We start from the raw sequence: 17141 nt of genomic DNA, 5'->3' as shown, positions 1-17141 counted from the left end.
GTTAACATTAAAATAAATTTCGCTTGAAAAATCTGTTAAATGTTTTAAAAATTGACAAATGAAAACATATCTAACATATACAAACATATTCAACAACTTCTCTCTGAGTAGCCCAAACTGATGAATATAGGATAAACATCTCAAATCTGAAATGCTCCAAAATTCTAAACTTTTTGAATGCTGACATGATTCTCAAAGAAAATGCTTACCAGAACATTTTGAATTTCAGATTTTTAGATTTGGGATGTTTAACTGGTATAATACAAATGTAAGTAATCCAAAATATGAAAATAATCCAAAATACTTCTGGTCCCAAGCATTTCAGATAAGGAATATTCAACCTGTAAATGAACTACAATATTTCCATATAATGGAATACTACTCAGGAACAGAAAGAAATGAACTATTGACACATACGACATAGATGAATCTCAAAAATATGCTGTTCTAGCCAGGTTGGATTAACAGGAACCACATTTACCTTCCTGCCTAAAATAACTAAAACATTGGACAAAATATAGGAAACAAGAGTTTTTAGACATTGGGCATATCACAGCACATTACTGTAATTACTTAGAAAGGAGAAACAAAGTGAGACCTATGACTGCCCTAACTTACAGACCAGAGTTTCCAGATCACGGGGCAAGGGGGAAATGCAGACAGAGCCTAGCAGTCTCCTGATTTGAGGATAAAGAATTAGGAGTTTAGAGAGCCAAAGCAATAATTAGTGCATGTAAATGAGGGAACTAGTGAGGATGGAAAAAGAGACATCTAAAATGGAATGGGTATAGTTTGTTTCCATCAGCCAGAGTGCAAATCTTCAACACCTGGGGCTTTGGACAGAGTACTCAGAAAGGTATTATTTGCTTGTGGTACAAAATTAGTCCTAGAATAAAGTCTAGTCTGGAATCCACCTAACAAGGCCTCAAAAGAGCTTGAAACTGTTTCCAAGTAACTTGCTTGTATTCCAGAATAAAGCTCAAGACTATTTTTGCAAATACAAAAATATCCACCATCCTGGGCGGTGCCTGTGGCTCAGTGAATAGGGCGCCAGCCCCATATACCAAGGGTGGCAGGTTCAAACAGGGCCCCAGCCAAACTGCAACAAAAAAATAGCCAGACATTGTGGCAGGCGCCTGTAATCCCAGCTACTCGGGAGGCTGAGGCAAGAGAATCACCTAAGTGCAGGAGTTGGAGGTTGCTGTTAGGTGTGGCTACGGCACTCTACCGAGGGCAATAAACTGAGACTCTGTCTCTAAAAGAAAAAATAAAATAAAATAAAATTACTATCAATGTTTATTTTGTTGAATTATCTGTCCTGTGTTTGTCTTTCTTAATTAGAGACAGTCTTGCTCTGTCACTCAGGCTGGAGTGTAGTGTTATAGTCATAGCTCACTTTAACCTTGAATTGGTACGCTTAAGTGATCCTCTTGCCTCAGCCTCCCGAGTAGCTGGGACTACAGGTACCCACCACAATACCCAGCTATTTTTAGAGAAGAGGTCTCACTCTTGATCAGGCTGGTCTCCACCCATGAGCTCAGGCAATTCACCTGCCTCAGCCTCCCCGAGTGCTAGGATTATAAGTGTTAGCTACCACGCCCAGCCAAGGCCAGCTCATTTTTTAAATTTTTTTTGTAGAGACAGGGTCTCACTCTGTTGCCCCAGGCATGTGTCCTAGGTTTTACTTAATTTCTTGTTATATATTAGAGTGGATTATTCTAGTCACAGGGACAGGTTCCACACATTATTTACTAAAAATGAAGAAAAAAATGATACACATAAATCTCTATTCCGTATCTACTGAAAAATACTATATATATATATATAGTTTTGATTTAGTTTCAATAGCATTCTTTTCTAGTTTCACCATAAGTATTGAGGAATATATTCTGATTACTTCTTTAGAAAAATGTATTCAATTCTGTGGTTGTAACTGTATATATGTTAAAATGTCTATGTCAAATGGTATAAGAAGGTTAGGTAGCTGCTGCCTTATTTCTGCCAGTACTAGAAAGACAGTTTTTCTGGTAACATGCATTGTAAGCATTCAGATGTAGTGGTAATAAAAGCAGGGTCCAGAGAGGCAATATGTTTGATGTTTGAGTAAAGATTCTTGGAAGGAAAAAGAGGGGTCGGAAGACAAGGAGAAGTGTATGACACTTTTCAAACATATGCTCAGATGGAATGTTTGTTTTAGCACATGGTGTGCTTCTGTCTAGACTTAGTGATATACAGATAGGCGTCGTTTAAGAAATATGCCAGTTATACACAGTGATGAACTATTTTTTCTTTCCTTTTTGAGAGAGTCTCAAGCTGTCGCCCTGGGTAGAGTGCCATGGCGTCACAGCTCACAGCAACCTCCAACTCTTGGGCTTCAGCGATTCTCTTGCCTCAGCCTCCCAAGTAGCTGGGACTACAGGCGCCTGCCACAATGCCCAGCTATTTTTTTTTTTTTTTTTTTTTTGTGCAGTTGTCATTGTTGATTTTAACTGGCCTGGGCCTGGTTCGAATCTGCCAGCCTCAGTGTATGTGGCCGGCATCCTACCCACTGAGCTATGGGAACCGCCTGAACTTTTTTTTTTTTAATGGGGCCAAGTTTTAAAGCAGAAATTTATTAAAATCTATGTATATATAGATTTTACCAAAAAAATGTAAAGTCCTCAACATTCAGGCCATCACCTCTTCATGAAAGGATAGATTTCTTCACCCTCTCCCCAGTAAGATAGTTCTGTTTATGTTCCTGAAAATGGTACACATAATTACATCACCTTCCTAGGAAGAATCCCTTTGAGATCCCAAAACTTTTGCAGAGAGTGAACAGATACTAGCAGAGAACCTCCAAAATGCTATGCTTTGTGACAGAGGTGTAGTCCAAGAGGTACGTAACATGGTGGCTTTTTGGAGGAGCGTGTCCACACCTAGCATTTGAGTCATGAGGAGAGCCCGAGAGCCCAGCTGGCCCCTACTTGTAGAGTGTGGCCAGCTGGGACTGCATGGCCTCTTGAGTCTCTTCTTATTCCTCATCCTTTGAGGCAGCCATTGCTTCTAAAGGTTCATGCTCTCGAAGGGCGCCATTGACTTTACTGGGTGCCTTGCCCAACACCCCTGCTGTCATTTCAAAAAGAATTTTGTCGATTTCCATTTCTGCTGCCTCCTCCATTTCTTCCTGATCATCTATGCTTTCAAAAAGTATCCTCTAACATCTATCTCCTCTATGATCCCAGCCTTCATCATCTTTTTGGATAGCTCCCACATGGTAGCCTGGGTTTTTGGGATCTTCATAAGACTTTGCATAACCCCATTAGTCCTGTGCTCTTCTGTGGGGAGCCAGCCGCTTGCAGGACCACAAGCTGATTCTATAAGCACTGAGTTCATGTGCACTTTGGATGCATGGAGCTTGCTCACAGCCTTCCTTGACCTGGTCATCTCCTTGGCCAAAACTACACAGATATCCTTTTGGCCTTTCTTGGCAGCATCTTTCACAGATCATTTCGCTTTTTCTTCTTCTCTTTTGGATATCTCTTATTTGCCTGTCAACAACTCTCATTTCCTTTCTTATCTTCAATGACCATTCATTGACCAGCTCTTTGGGAGGTTTCTCCTGGGTTTTTCCAAATACTCCCAATGACGAACTAAACTCCTCTTATCCCTTCCGGCTTTCCATTCCCTGCACCTAGGCAAGTCATGGGCAGCCTTCTGGGCAGGGCTGGCCAGAAGGAAGGCAATGTAGACACCCAGAGCCATGACAGACTTTTAGAATCGTTCTGTATGGCTCAGCGCTCTTAGCACAGTGGTTATGGAACTGGCCACATGCACCGAGGGTGGCGGGTTCAAACCCAGTCTGGGTCAGCTAAAACAACAATGACAACTGGTCCCAGCTACTTGGGAGGCTGAGGCAAGAGACTCACTTATGTCCAAGAGTCGGAGATTGCTGTGAGCTACGACGCCATGGCACTCTACCCAGGGTGACAGCTTGAGACTCTGTCTCAAAAACAAAAACAAAAAAACCAAAAACCTTTCTCTGATAAAAATGAGAAGGATGATGTTGATCATTAGATACATTTTTATAGTAAAAGGTAGCAGTCTCAAGTAGCTGGGAGTGCATGGTGCTGTTCTTTTAAAGAGCAGTCATTTTATAAGGTATCTTTTTTTTTTTTTTAAGAGACAGAGTCACTTTATTGCCCTCGGTAGAGTGCTGTGGCGTCACAGCTCACAGCAACCTCCAACTCCTGGGCTTAGGTGATTCTCTTGCCTCAGCCTCCCGAATAGCTGGAACTATAGGCACCCGCCACAATGCCTGGCTATTTTTTGTTGCAGTTTGGCCGGGGCTGGGTTTGAACCTGCCACCCTCAGTATATGGGGCTGGCACCCTACCCACTGAGCCACAGGCGCCACCCTATGCAGGAGTCCTCAAACTGCGGCCCGCGGGCCACATGTGGCGGTGTGATTGTATTTGTTCCCATTTTGTTTTTTTACTTCAAAATAAGATATGTGCAGTGTGCATAGGAATTTGTTCATAGTTTTTTTTTTAAACTGTAGTCCAGCCCTCCAATGGTCTGAGGGACAGTGAACTGGCCCCCTGTTTAAAAAGTTTGAGGACCCCTGCTATGGTATCTTATTAGGTTACTGTTCTGATAGTTCTACCTCTGACCCCTTCTGAAAATGGAGTTTTTTTCCTCAATGAATCAGATTTGAACTGATAAACAGATGGTTATTTTTAGTTTTTATTTATTTCAGCATGAATTTCTTTGTTTAGCCCCAGGAATCTTACTGGGTTTGAATATAAAATATTGCCATAAGCACTGCTAGGAGTATTGTGTAACATATAGTATGTGCAGGTATGACCTTTTCTACATCTGACCTATTCTGAATTGTGAAACACTTACGACACCAAGTGTTTTGAGGAAGTGATTGTGGAACTGTATGTTGTGGTTTTTATGGAATCTCACAACTCCTTCCTCAGAGGCCCTGGACGGGGGCCCAGAATCTGTTGTCCTAACCAGTACTGCAGGTGGTGGTGGTATTTTTAGTATGGAAAGTTTGGAAAATAGAGTCTTAGCTGAACTCTTGACTGTTTTTCCTCTGGTGATTATGGTTGCTTCTTAGATACTGTTTTTCCTACTTCTGTTGGTCTCCCATTCTACTTCCTGAATTTGAATTCAGTCTTTTGAATAAAAAGATCATTTTTGTCTTTTAAAATGTTACCATCTTAAGTAGGTGGAATTTAGGAGACCAGAGTTCAAGGTCTTCTTGCCAATAGATGTGCATCCGTGAGCATCACTTAGTTTCTCTGTGCCCTAGTTTCCTTACCTGTAAATGAGAGTGTTGGTCTTGGTTCCACATTACCCATATGCTTATGTTATTCCTTCCAAGTGTCTCTTCAAATGTTCTTATTTTCTTTTGTGGATGACATTAATTATATTGATAGAGTACATCTTGCTTCACTAGAATACCAGAAAAATAGTATTCTGGTCATTAGCATGCATTTAATTTAGAAAATGAACCTAAACAGTTTGTTTTTGAATAGGTGATATTTTCATCTAGTAAAAACTTCAAAAACTTCATATACCAAAGTATTTTCCTTCCCCCCACTCCTGATTCTTCTACCCAGAGGCAGCCACTGTCCTCAGGTTCTTGTGTATCCTTTCGGAGATAGACAAGACTATGCATTTATAATAATATGAAACTTGAAACCTTTTTTAAAAGTATCTGGGAAAAACAGGTTAATTCTAGGGAAAAAAACGTAGAAAATGATATAAAAGAACTAACTTCCTTATCATAAATCTTGTACATCCTTTATTAGCTATTTATTTTATTATGAAAGAAGGAAAATAATTTTTAGAAGATGGGGGTAAATAGCAGAAGAAATAGCTAAAAGAGAGAAGAAAGTGTTTGCTGTAGGGGGCCTGCCATGGCTAGGGTATTGCTGGTTTTTTTTTTGAGGCAGAGTCTTACTATGTTGCCCTCTGTAGAGTGCTGTCATGTCATAGCTCACAGCAACCTCAAACTCTTGGGCTTAAGCGATTCTCTTGCCTCAGCTTCCCTAGTAGCTGGGACTACAGGTACCTGCTACAAGGCCCAGCTATTTTTTGTTGCAATTGCCATTGTTCTAGCTGGCCCAGGCTGGATTTGAACCTGCCACCCTTCGTCTATGTGGCTGGGCTGTAACCACTGTGCTACAAGTGCCGAGCCTGCTGTTTTTTTTTTTTTTATTATTATTCATTCTTGTATATATTTGTATATAATATTTTGATAGAAATAAAAATTGAAAAAGAAAACATGTAGAAAATATGGATAAACAAATTGAAATAACCCGTATGTTTGTTATTCCTTCCAAGTGTCTCTTCAAATGTTCTTATTTTGTTGCCTAGCATTATATGTCCAAATATGAGCACTAACATAGATTATTTTCTTCTATTTTTACTATACTTTTTTTTTTTAATTTTTAAGAAACATTAAAAGAATAGTATGAGTTGCAGGCTGTGGTGGCGCATGCCTATATAATCCTAGCAGTTTGGGAGGCTGAGGTGGGATTCCTCAGCTCAGAGGTTTAAGACCAGCCTGAGCAAAAGCGAGACACTCTCCCCCACCCCATCTCTACTAAAAAAACAAACAAACAAAAAACCTAACCAGGCAGGTGCCTATAGTTCCAACTACTTGGAAGGCTTGAGGTCAAGAGTTTGAGATTGTTGTGAGCTATGACACGATGACGCTCTAGTCTGGGTGACAGACCGACACTGTCTCCATAAAAAAAGAATAGTATTGGGTAGTGCCTGTGGCTCAGTGAGTAGGGCACCTGCCCCATATACTGAGGCTGGTGGGTTCAAACCCAGCCCCGGCTGAACTGCAACAAAAATAATAGCTGGGCGTTGTGGTGGGCACCTGTGGTCCCAGCTACTTGTGAGGCTGAGGCAAGAGAATCGCCTAAGGCCAGGCACTGGAGGTTGCTGTGAGCTGTGCGATGTCATAGCACTCTACCAAGGGCGAAAAAGTGAGACTGTCTCTACGGAAAAAACAAAAACGAGGGCGGCGCCTCATATGCTGGAGGTGGCGGGTTCAATCCCAGCCCTGGCCAAAAACTGCAAAAAAAAAAAAAAAAAAAAATTAGTTTAAAAAAAAAAAAGGATAGTATTGCGAACACCTATAAGCTAGCACACAGATTCAATAGTTGTTAACATTTTGCCTTTGTTCTTTGTGTATTTATGTGTGTGTCATGTATATAAATTTTTTTTTTGCAGAATCTTTTGAAATTGAGTTGCAGATATGATAACTCAACTGACTTCAACTACTAGCTAACTGCTACTAACATGTACCTCCAATGATAAGAACAGTGTCTACATAACAACAATATAATTATCACACCTAAGAAAATTAACCTTAATTTCCTAGTGTTACTTAATATTCAAGTCATATTTTGAGTTTCTTTGGTTGACTCCAAAATGTCTTTATCTTACTAACCAAGATCCAATCAGAATATAAACTGATTAGTATAAGTATTACATTTGGTTGTTATATCTCTTTAGTCCTTTTAAATCTAGGACAGTCTCCCACCTTTTTCCCCATGGCATTGAATTTTTTTCTTTCTTTCTTTTTTTTGAGGCGGTCTCACTCTGTTGTCTAGGCTGGAGTGCCATGGTGTCAGCTTAGCTCACAGCAATCATAGACCCATGAGCTCAAGGGATCCTCCTGCCTCAGCCTTCCAAGTAGCTTGGACTATAGGCATCTGCCACACACCCAGCTAATTTTTAATTTAGTAGAGACTGGGTCTCTCTTGCTCAGGCTGGTCTTGAACTCCTTTTGAACTCAAATGATCCTTCTGCCTTGGTCTTCCAAAGTGCTGGGACTAACAGGTGTGAGCCACCACGCCCAACCTGTATATCTTTTTTTTAAATAACAAAAATGAGCTCATTGGCTCTGCACCTGTAGCTCAGTGGCTAGGGCGCCAGCCACATTTTAAGAAACATTAGGTTTTAACCTAGCCTGGGCCTGCCAAACGACAATAACTGCAACAACAACAACAACAACAACAACAAAAATAGCCAGGCCTTGTGGTGGGCACCTATAGTTCCAGCTACTAGGGAGGCTGAGGCAAGAGATTCGCTTAAGCCCAAGAGTTTGAGGTTGCTGTGAGCTGTGACGCCATGGCACTCTACTAAGGGTGACATAGTGAGACTCTGTTCACCCCCCACCTCCCACCCCCCAAAGAGCTTATCTTGTACATATTTTTGAAACTTTTGGTTTTTCACTTTAAAGTATATTCTGAAGGTTTTTTGAGGCCCATATTTTCAGTCCTACATTTAAGGTTCATTATAATTGGACCTTAATTTGCTTTCTCAGATTTTTCCCAGGCCCTCCCTCTCTTCCTTCTTTTCTTTTTTTTTCTTGTTTCTTAGAAGAAAAAAAAGTCTCGCTCTGTTGCCCAGGCTAGATGTGCCATGGCATCATAGCTTGTAGCAACTTCAAACTCCTGGGTTTAGGTGATTCTTTTGCCTCAGCTTCCCATGTAGCTGGGACTATAGGCACCCACTGCTATGCCCAGCTAATTTTTCTAATTTTAGTAGAGACAAGGTCTCACTTTTGCTCAGGCTGGTCTTGAACTCCTGAGCTCAAGCAATACACACACCTCAGATCTCCCAGTACTTTCTAGCCTCAGCTTTTATTGTTTTGATGATTTTTTTTTTTTTTTTAAAGATAGAGTCTTACTTTGTCACCCTCAGTAGAGTGCTGTGGTGTAATAGCTCACAGCAACCTCAAACTCTTGGGCTCAAGTGATCCTCTTGCCTCAGCCTCCCGAGCAGCAGGCACTATAGGTGCCCGCCACACCACCAGGCTAACTAGCCCCTAGCTTTTTTGATTCCTTGAACTGCATGTTTTAGTTTGTAGTCATCCTGTCTAATTTTATCCATTTTTTTAGCCTCGGCCTAACACAGCTCACATTATTTTCTTTATTTAAAATGCCTTTCTGGTATTGTATCTGCTCATTTAAGTTATGGAATTTATAGAGTAGTGGAAATTTAGTAAGATAGGCTGACCTTTTAGTCTTGACAATGTTACTGAGAAGGTGAAATCTCTTCTCTCTAAAGCTAAGGTCCTCAACTATAAAGTGAAGGAGTGGAATTAAATGTCATCGACTATCCCATGATTATCAAGGGATACTTACTGTAGAAAATTAAGTATTAGAGGCCAGGTGCAGTGGTGCACACCTTTAATCCCAGCACTTTGGGAGGCCAAAGTGGGAGGATTGCTTGAGTCCAGGAGTTTGAAGTTGCAGTGAGCTATGATTGTGCCACTGCACTCCAGCCTGGATGACAGAACAAGACTGTTTATGAGAGAGAGAGAGAAAAAAAAAAAAACAGAGGAATGAAATTGAGGACTACAGGATTCAAGAGCAGAGATATGTAACTGTCAGCTAGTAGATAGCATAGGTATGATTAAATTTAAGCTGAATGGTTGCGAGGCCCAACTGAAATAACTTGTTTGAAAGGTTATGAAAGCAATATGTTATTTATAAATGTTAATGATGTTTTACCAAACAAAATAGAACATGCTCTATTTTGAAAGAAGGGGGACTGTTGTAGTCTGCTAATAGTATAATTATTACAGTACATTAAAAAAAATCTCAAAAATTTAACTGCCCTAATAGTGTTACTTGAAACTTTTAAATTGATACTATGCTCATTTGCTTTCCTGAGTGGAGATAATGGTGGATCTGATCTCTTTTCTTTTGTTCTTACAGCTCTATTACCAAGTCCTAAATTTTGGAATGATTGTCTCTTCGGCCCTAATGATCTGGAAGGGGTTAATGGTAATAACTGGAAGTGAAAGTCCAATTGTAGTGGTGCTCAGGTAAAAAATTTTCTTTTCAGAGTATGGAATTACATGGCATTACTTGGGAGAAAAATCGAGGTATTGAATAACTGGTATATCTGTTCCTTAAAACTACTCTTTTCCAGAAGAGGGCCTAGAAGGAAATTAGTTACTACTTCTCAAATGTGAGAAATTCTCACTTTGTTAGGCACTTCTACTCAGAACTTCAGGGGTCCATGACCTTTCTCTAAAAAAGTTGCTAAATGACCTTTATTTTTGGCGCAACCCTTATGAAAGTGTTTCATTGTCCTTTATTTTCCTGAAATTCTTCTGTCCTCTTATATTCCTCCTTTTTATACATCAGGCATGATATTTAGTTGTTAGCTCATTAGATTTTATAGTACATCAGTAAATTAAGAATGTTTTTGTTGTATGTTCTCAATGTCAGAACAAAAGCATCACTAATTATTTCTGTGTTTCCTGACCTTTAAATATTATTTCTAAATAGGCTTCAGGAATTTTGAAGGTACCATCTCTTAAGGTGATAAATATATATAATGCTGATTTTTTTTCTATCATGCTTCTTTCTCTTAGTATTAATACTTGTAATTTAGTAACTCATTTTTAGAGAATAGCCACTTACGTATTTAATTGAATTATTGTAGTTCTGTTTTATTTTGTTATTCATTTTGCAAGCCATCTCAGCCATTTCAGCCTTCCTAGAAAATAATGGAGTACAAATATAAAATAGATCACATTGTTAACAATATCTACAATCTAAATAATGGTGCTTTACTCTTTTTGTTAACTACTTTATTGAGGTATAATTGACATACAGAAAGGTGTTCATATTTGATGTATACAACTTGGTAGGTTTGGTTTGGAGGTAAGCATATACCCCTGACACCATCACCATAGTCAATGCCATAAATATTTATTTGTTTATTTTTTTTGAGACAGAGCCTCAAGCTGTTGCCCTGGGTAGAGTGCTGTGGCATCACAGCTCACAGCAACCTCCAAATCCTGGGCTCAAGCGATTCTCCTGCCTTAGCGTCCCAAGTAGCTGGGACTGCAGGTGCCTGCCACAAAGCTTGGTTATTCCACAAATATATTTATCACCTTCAAAAATTTCCTCTCACCCTCGATTTTTATAATAAGAACACTTAACATTATTCTACACAATACAAATTTGACTCTTTCATTGTTGCGCTCTGATAGTTCCAACTCCAACAAATGGTTAGAAGGATTGGGTCTTCAATTTCTTGCTTTTACTTTACTTGTACTCTTACTCATACCTTAATTCTGTCTTCATTAATAATCAAATGAATTAGCCAGGCATGTGGTGAGCACCCGTAGTCCCAGCCACTTGGGATACTGAGGCAGGAGGATCACTTGAGCCCAAGAGTTTGAGGTTGCTGTGAGCACTCAGCACCACTGAACTCTACCTGGGGTGACAGAGGGAGACCCTGTTTCCAAAAATAAAAAAGAAAAAGAAAATGCAGCTGTAATTTTAGTGGTCCAAATAAATAAAATGTATGTGCTGAGTGTTATGGCTCATGCCTGTAATCCCATCACTGTGGAAAGCTGAGGTGAGAAGATCACTTGAGGTTAGGAGTTCAAGACCAGCCTGGCCAACATAGTGAGATCTTGTCTCTACAAAAAATAAAAAAAAATTAGCCAAGATGGTGCATGCTTGTAGTCCTATAGCTACTAGGAACACTTGAATCCAGGAGTTTGAGGTTCAGTGAGCTATATTCATGCCATTACCCTCCAGCCTGGATGACAGAGTGAGACCCTGTCCCTATGTCTTAAAAAAAGAGAGAGAGATGGGCGGTGCCTGTGGCTCAGTGAGTAGGGCGCCGGCCCCATATGCCGAGGGTGGCGGGTTCAAACCCGGCCCGGCCAGACTGCAACAAAAAAAATAGCCGGGCGTTGTGGCGGGCGCCTGTAGTCCCAGCTGCTCGGGAGGCTGAGGCAAGAGAATCGTGTAAGCCCAAGAGTTAGAGGTTGCTGTGAGCCGTGTGACGCCACAGCACTCTACCAAGGGCAGTATAGTGAGACTCTGTCTCTACAAAAAAAAAAAAAAAGACAGAGAAGCTGTGCATTTAAAGCACTGCTCTGGGAATATAGAAACTTGCATCTCAAACTCTTTCATTGTATAGCTACAACGCTGAGCAAGTCACATATTCATTGAACCATAGTTTCCTCACCTTTATTTTTATTTTATTCTTTTTGAGACAGAGTCTCACTATATCACCCTCGGTCGAGTGCCATGGCGTTACAGTTCACAGCAACCTCAAACTCTTGCCTCAGCCTCCCAAGTAGCGGGGACTAGAGGCACCCGCCACAACACCTGGCTATTTTTTCGTTGTAGTTGTCATTGCTGTTTGGCAGGCCTGGTCTGGGCTTGAACTTGCCACCTTCAGTGTATGTGGCTGGCACCCTAACTGCTGAGCTACAGGCGCTGAGCCTGCAGTTGTCGTTGTTGTTTAGCAGGCCTGGGCCAGGCTCAAACCTGCCAGTTTTGGTGTATGTGGCCAGCACCCTACTCACTGAGCTATGGGCGCTGAGCCAAAATGAAGGCTAAACCTAGGTGACCTATCCAGTTCTAAAATTTTGTGGCTGTCAGTTTCAGATAGTTTGAATTCAGTTTATGAAGTGTTCAAACAGTAACAGGAGAAGCCACACTGATTGGCACTCAGGAGAAAAGGTAGAGGGGGACTAGAGAGCCTCTTCCAGAGATTCTTCTGGGATTATTGTAGATTTAGGTCAGATTAGAAGAGGATCTGGTTGAGAGTATAAGGAGCTTTCATTAGGCTGGGCATGATGGCTCACACTGGAAGGCCAAGGTGCGTGGATCACTCGAGCTTAGGAGTTTAAGATCAGCCTGACTAAAGACCAGCCTCTCTACTAAAAATAGAAAAATTAGCTGGGTATGGTGATGCTCACCTGTAGTCCCAGCTACTTGGGAAGCTCGGGCAGAAGGATGGCTTGAGCCCAAGAGTTTGAGGTTGCCGTGAGCCATGATGATGCCAGGGCACACTACCCAAGGTGACAGAGTAAAATACTGTCTTTAAAAACAACAACAACAAAAGGCTCGACGCCTATGGCTCAAGCAGCTAAGGCACCAGCCATATACACCTGAGCTAGTGGTTTCAAATCCAGCCTGGGCCCAGCCAAACTACAATAACCAAAAAAAAAAAACAAAAAACTGGGCGTTGTGGCAGGCACCTGTAGTCCCAGCTACTTGGGAGCCTGAGGCAGGAGAATCGCTTGAGCCCAGGAGTTAGAGGTTGCTGTGAGCTGTGATATCACAACACGCTACCCAGGGCCACAGCTTGAGGCTCTGTCTCAAAAAAAACACCTAGAAGGAGAATTCATTAGAGAAAGGTAATTTATGTGATTGGGTGGCTAGGTAACTTTTACCTGGTCAGAGTTTTCAAGGAATATATTTTTGCCTGGAATATAATATGTCTCAGAGGGCTTAGGCCAACTGAGAATCTGCTCTTAGGACTTTTATGAAGCCTTGGAGGTAACGATAAACACTTTCATACTATGTTATTTATTTTCTTTGTTTCTTTTTTTTTTTTTGTTAAGACAGAGTTTCACTCTGTTGTCCTGGTAGAGTGCTCTGGTGTCATCATAGCTCAGAGCAACTTCAAACACTTTGGCTCAAGTGATCCTCTTGCCTCACTCTCCAGATTAGTTGAGACTACTGGCATCTGCCATGATGCCGGCTAATTTTTTTTTCTTTTTCTTTTCTTTTATTTATTTATTTATTTTTTTGTGGATTTTGGCCGGGGCTGGGTTTGAACCTACCACCTCTGGCATATGGAACCGGCGCCCTACCACTTTGAGCCACAGGTGCCACCCGTTATTTATTTTCACATAAATTATTTTATAAATTTTAGAAATTTTTAGAACTAATTTTTTGGCTGGGTGTAGTATTTCATACCTGTAATCTTGACACTTTGGGAGGCTTAAATGAGAGGATCGCTTGAGGCCAGGAATTTAGGACCAGAATGAGCAACAAAGCCAGACCCCATCTCTACAAAAAAGAAAAGAAAATGAGCTGGGTGTAGTGGTGCACCTGGAGTCTCAGCTGCAGCCTGAGGATCCTTGGGCCCAGGAGTTCGAGGTGACAGTAGATATAATCATGCTACTACTGCACTCCAGTCTGAGTGACAGAGTAAGACCCTGTCATTTAAAAAAATAGCCCCCAACCAATCAAAACCCTGAATTAATTTTTTCCTTTATGAGCTGAAGTCAAAAAATACTAAAATAAAATGTTTTTGTATAACTTATAAAACTTAACCATGTTTGATGTGTTAAACTTAAAAGTATAGTAGATAATAGTAAGAAGTATACTAGTATAAGAATTTATTTATTTATTTGTTTTGGAGACTGTGTCTCACTCTGTCACCCAAGCTAGAGTCCAGGGGTGTCACTATAGCTCACAGCAACCTCAAATTGGGCTCAAGCGATCATCCTGCCTCAGCCTCTTGATTAACTGGGATTGTAATTGCTTGCCACCATGCCTGGCTAATTTCTCTATTTTTTGTAGACATAGGCCTAACTTTCACTCAGACTGGTCTGGAACTCCTGAGCTCAAGCAATCCTTCTATCTCATATTAATTTTTTTAATGTTTAAAATGTTTTCTCCAATTTCTTTCTTTAATAGTCCTCGCACTATATACTTTTGTTTCTTTAATTGCCACCTATATCTGAATTCCTAAATCTTTTTATTTTTTATCCATAGCTTGCTTTCCTGAATTCTAGACTCTTATTTTTACCCTACACCAGACATTCTCCATGTGGATATTGACCAGAAACTTAAAACTCTACATAATAAAAACGATATTCATCTTCTTTTCAAAACCACCCTCTCCTGTTTCTGTGACTGTCATTGCCATCTCTTCAGTTGCCAATGTTAAAAACCTAGGAATCATTCTTTTTAAAATCTTTTGAATTGACACATAATTATATATATTTATGAGATACATAATTATGTTTCGTTAGACATGTAGCGATCAGATCAGGGTAATTAATAATTACCCTGATCTAATTAGTAGATATATAGTGATCAGATCAGGGTAATTGAGCCAATTAAAATTTTTCATCTGAAACATTTATCTGTTCTTTGTGTTGGGAACATTCACAACAAAGAAATATTCAATCCTAGCTGTTAGAAACTGTATAATGTATTTTTATTTTATTTTTTTTGAGACAGAGTCTCACTATGTCACCCTTGGTAGAGTGCTATGGTGTCACAGCTCACAGCAACCTCAAACTCCTGGGCTTAAGTGATTCTCTTGCCTCAGCCTCCCAAGAAGCTGGGACTATAGGTGCCTGCCACAACTCCTGGCTATTCTGTTGTTGTTGTTTTTGTAGTTGTCATTGTTGTTTGGCAGGCCTGGGCCAGGTTCAAACCCGCCAGCCCCGGTGTATGTGGCTGCCACCTTAACCGCTGAGCTACAGGCTCTAAGGCAGAAACTATATAATTTATTGTTAACTGTTGTCATCCTACAGTGCTGTAGAATACTACAAATTATTCCTCCTGTCTAGCTTTAATTTTGTATCTTTAAACAAATATAGGAGTCATTCTTGATTCTCCCTTCTGGCATATCCAGTTGGCCTTCAAATTTGTTATTTCTTTCTCTCTCTATTCTACCCTTTTATAGTTGTTCTTTCAGGCTGTCACCACACCCATTCGTCTGGTCTGTTACAGTGACCTTTAGAGAAATGCTTTTATAGCCAGATGTGGTAGCTCATGCCTGTAATCCTAGCACTCTGGGAGGCTGAGGTGGATGGATTGCTTGAGCTCAGGAGTTCAAGATCAGCCTGAGCAACAGTGAGACCCCATCTCCACTAAAAATAGAAAAATTAGCTGGGCATGGTGGAGTACCCTTGTAGTCTAAGACAAGAGCCTTAGGCTTGAGCCCAGGAATTTGAGATTGCTGGGAGGTATGATGACACCACAGCATGCTAGCCTGAGCAACAGAGTGAGACTTTATCTCAAAAAAAAAAAAAAAAAAAAAAAGCTTTTATAATCAGAAAAAAGTTAATATGTTTTCATTATACAAAATGTTGAAAATACAAAAATAACTAGACGTAAACGTCACTCATAATTCTAAGATATAATCACTATTAACATTTTAGTTCTTTTATGTATTTTTTTACATAATTGAAGTAATTTTATATGTACATCTTTTTATTTTTTCTCATCATTTGCCTGTGTTCATGTTTACAGAGTTTTTTTTTTTTGCTGTTGTATATATTTCCTTTTTTAAAAAAAGACTTTTAAGATTTTTTTAAAAAAATGTTTGATTCTATTATGAGGGCACAAACAATTAGGTTACAGTGCTTGCATTTGTTAGGTAAGACCCTTGTTGGAGTTGTATTTATTTCCAAAAAAAACTATTTTTAAAGAAACAAGGTCTTATAGGCCTACATGGTGGCCTACTTACAACCCACTTATAATCTTAGCACTCTGGAAGGCTGAGGTGGGTGGATTGCTTGAAGTCAGGAGTTGAAGACCAGCCTGAGTAAGAGCAAGACCCCATCTCTAAAAAAAAAACAAAAAAACTAGCGGGGCAGGGGCGGTGCCTGTGGCTCAGTCGGTAAGGCGCCGGCCCCATATACCGAGGGTGGCGGGTTCAAACCCGGCCCCTGCCAAACTGCAACCAAAAAATAGCCGGGCGTTGTGGCAGGCGCCTGTAGTCTCAGCTACTTGGGAGGCTGAGGCAAGAGAATCGCTTAAGCCCAGGAGTTGGAGGTTGCTGTGAGCTGTGTGAGGCCACGGCACTCTACCGAGGGCCATAAAGTGAGACTCTGTCTCTACAAAAAAAAAAAACAAAACTAGCGGGGCATTGTGGTTGGTGGGCACCTGTAGTTCCAGCTATCTGGGAGGCTGAGGCCAAAAGGATTGCTTGAGCCTGTAAGTTTGAGATTGCTGTGAGCTATGACACCACTGCCCTCTACCTAGGGCAACAGAATAAGATTCTGTCTCAAAAAATAAACAAGCAAACAAAAAACAGAAAAAACAAGGTCTCGATGTGCTGGGCTGTAGTGCAGTGAGTCTTCACAGGGATGACTGTGTGCACTACAGTGTCCAACTCTTGGCATCAAGTGATCCTTCTGCCTCAGCCTCACAAGTAGCTAGGACTACTACTGTGCCTGGCTAATTTAAAGAGTTTTAAATAATAGTTTTAATAGTTGCCAAGTATTCATTTATAATAATAACCTTGACAAATTGGTCTCCCAGTCTATTTTCTCATCTTTTCTAGTTTATTCACTAATTCACAAACTATTTGAATTTTTTTCAAATATTCCGT

The 17141-nt window shown here is 40.4% G+C and overlaps 1 protein-coding gene and 1 pseudogene across 1 annotated transcript in view; one reads left to right on the top strand and one right to left on the bottom strand.

Annotated features, from left to right (window-relative positions):
* The window catches only part of SEC11A (SEC11 homolog A, signal peptidase complex subunit), a 48552-nt gene that overhangs the window by 17194 nt on the left and 14217 nt on the right, over positions 1-17141 (top strand). Inside the window, exon 2 of the mRNA XM_053596246.1 lies at positions 9737-9846. Coding sequence (XP_053452221.1) covers positions 9737-9846 — 110 coding nt within the window. The remainder of the gene's footprint in view (positions 1-9736; positions 9847-17141) is intronic.
* LOC128587697 (charged multivesicular body protein 3-like) lies at positions 2963-3744 on the bottom strand (annotated as a pseudogene).

Source organism: Nycticebus coucang, chromosome 6, assembly GCF_027406575.1.
Source record: "Nycticebus coucang isolate mNycCou1 chromosome 6, mNycCou1.pri, whole genome shotgun sequence".
NCBI lineage: Eukaryota > Metazoa > Chordata > Mammalia > Primates > Lorisidae > Nycticebus > Nycticebus coucang.
The sequence above is the reverse complement of the archived record's forward strand: the minus strand, read 5'-3'. Positions and strand labels throughout refer to the sequence as shown.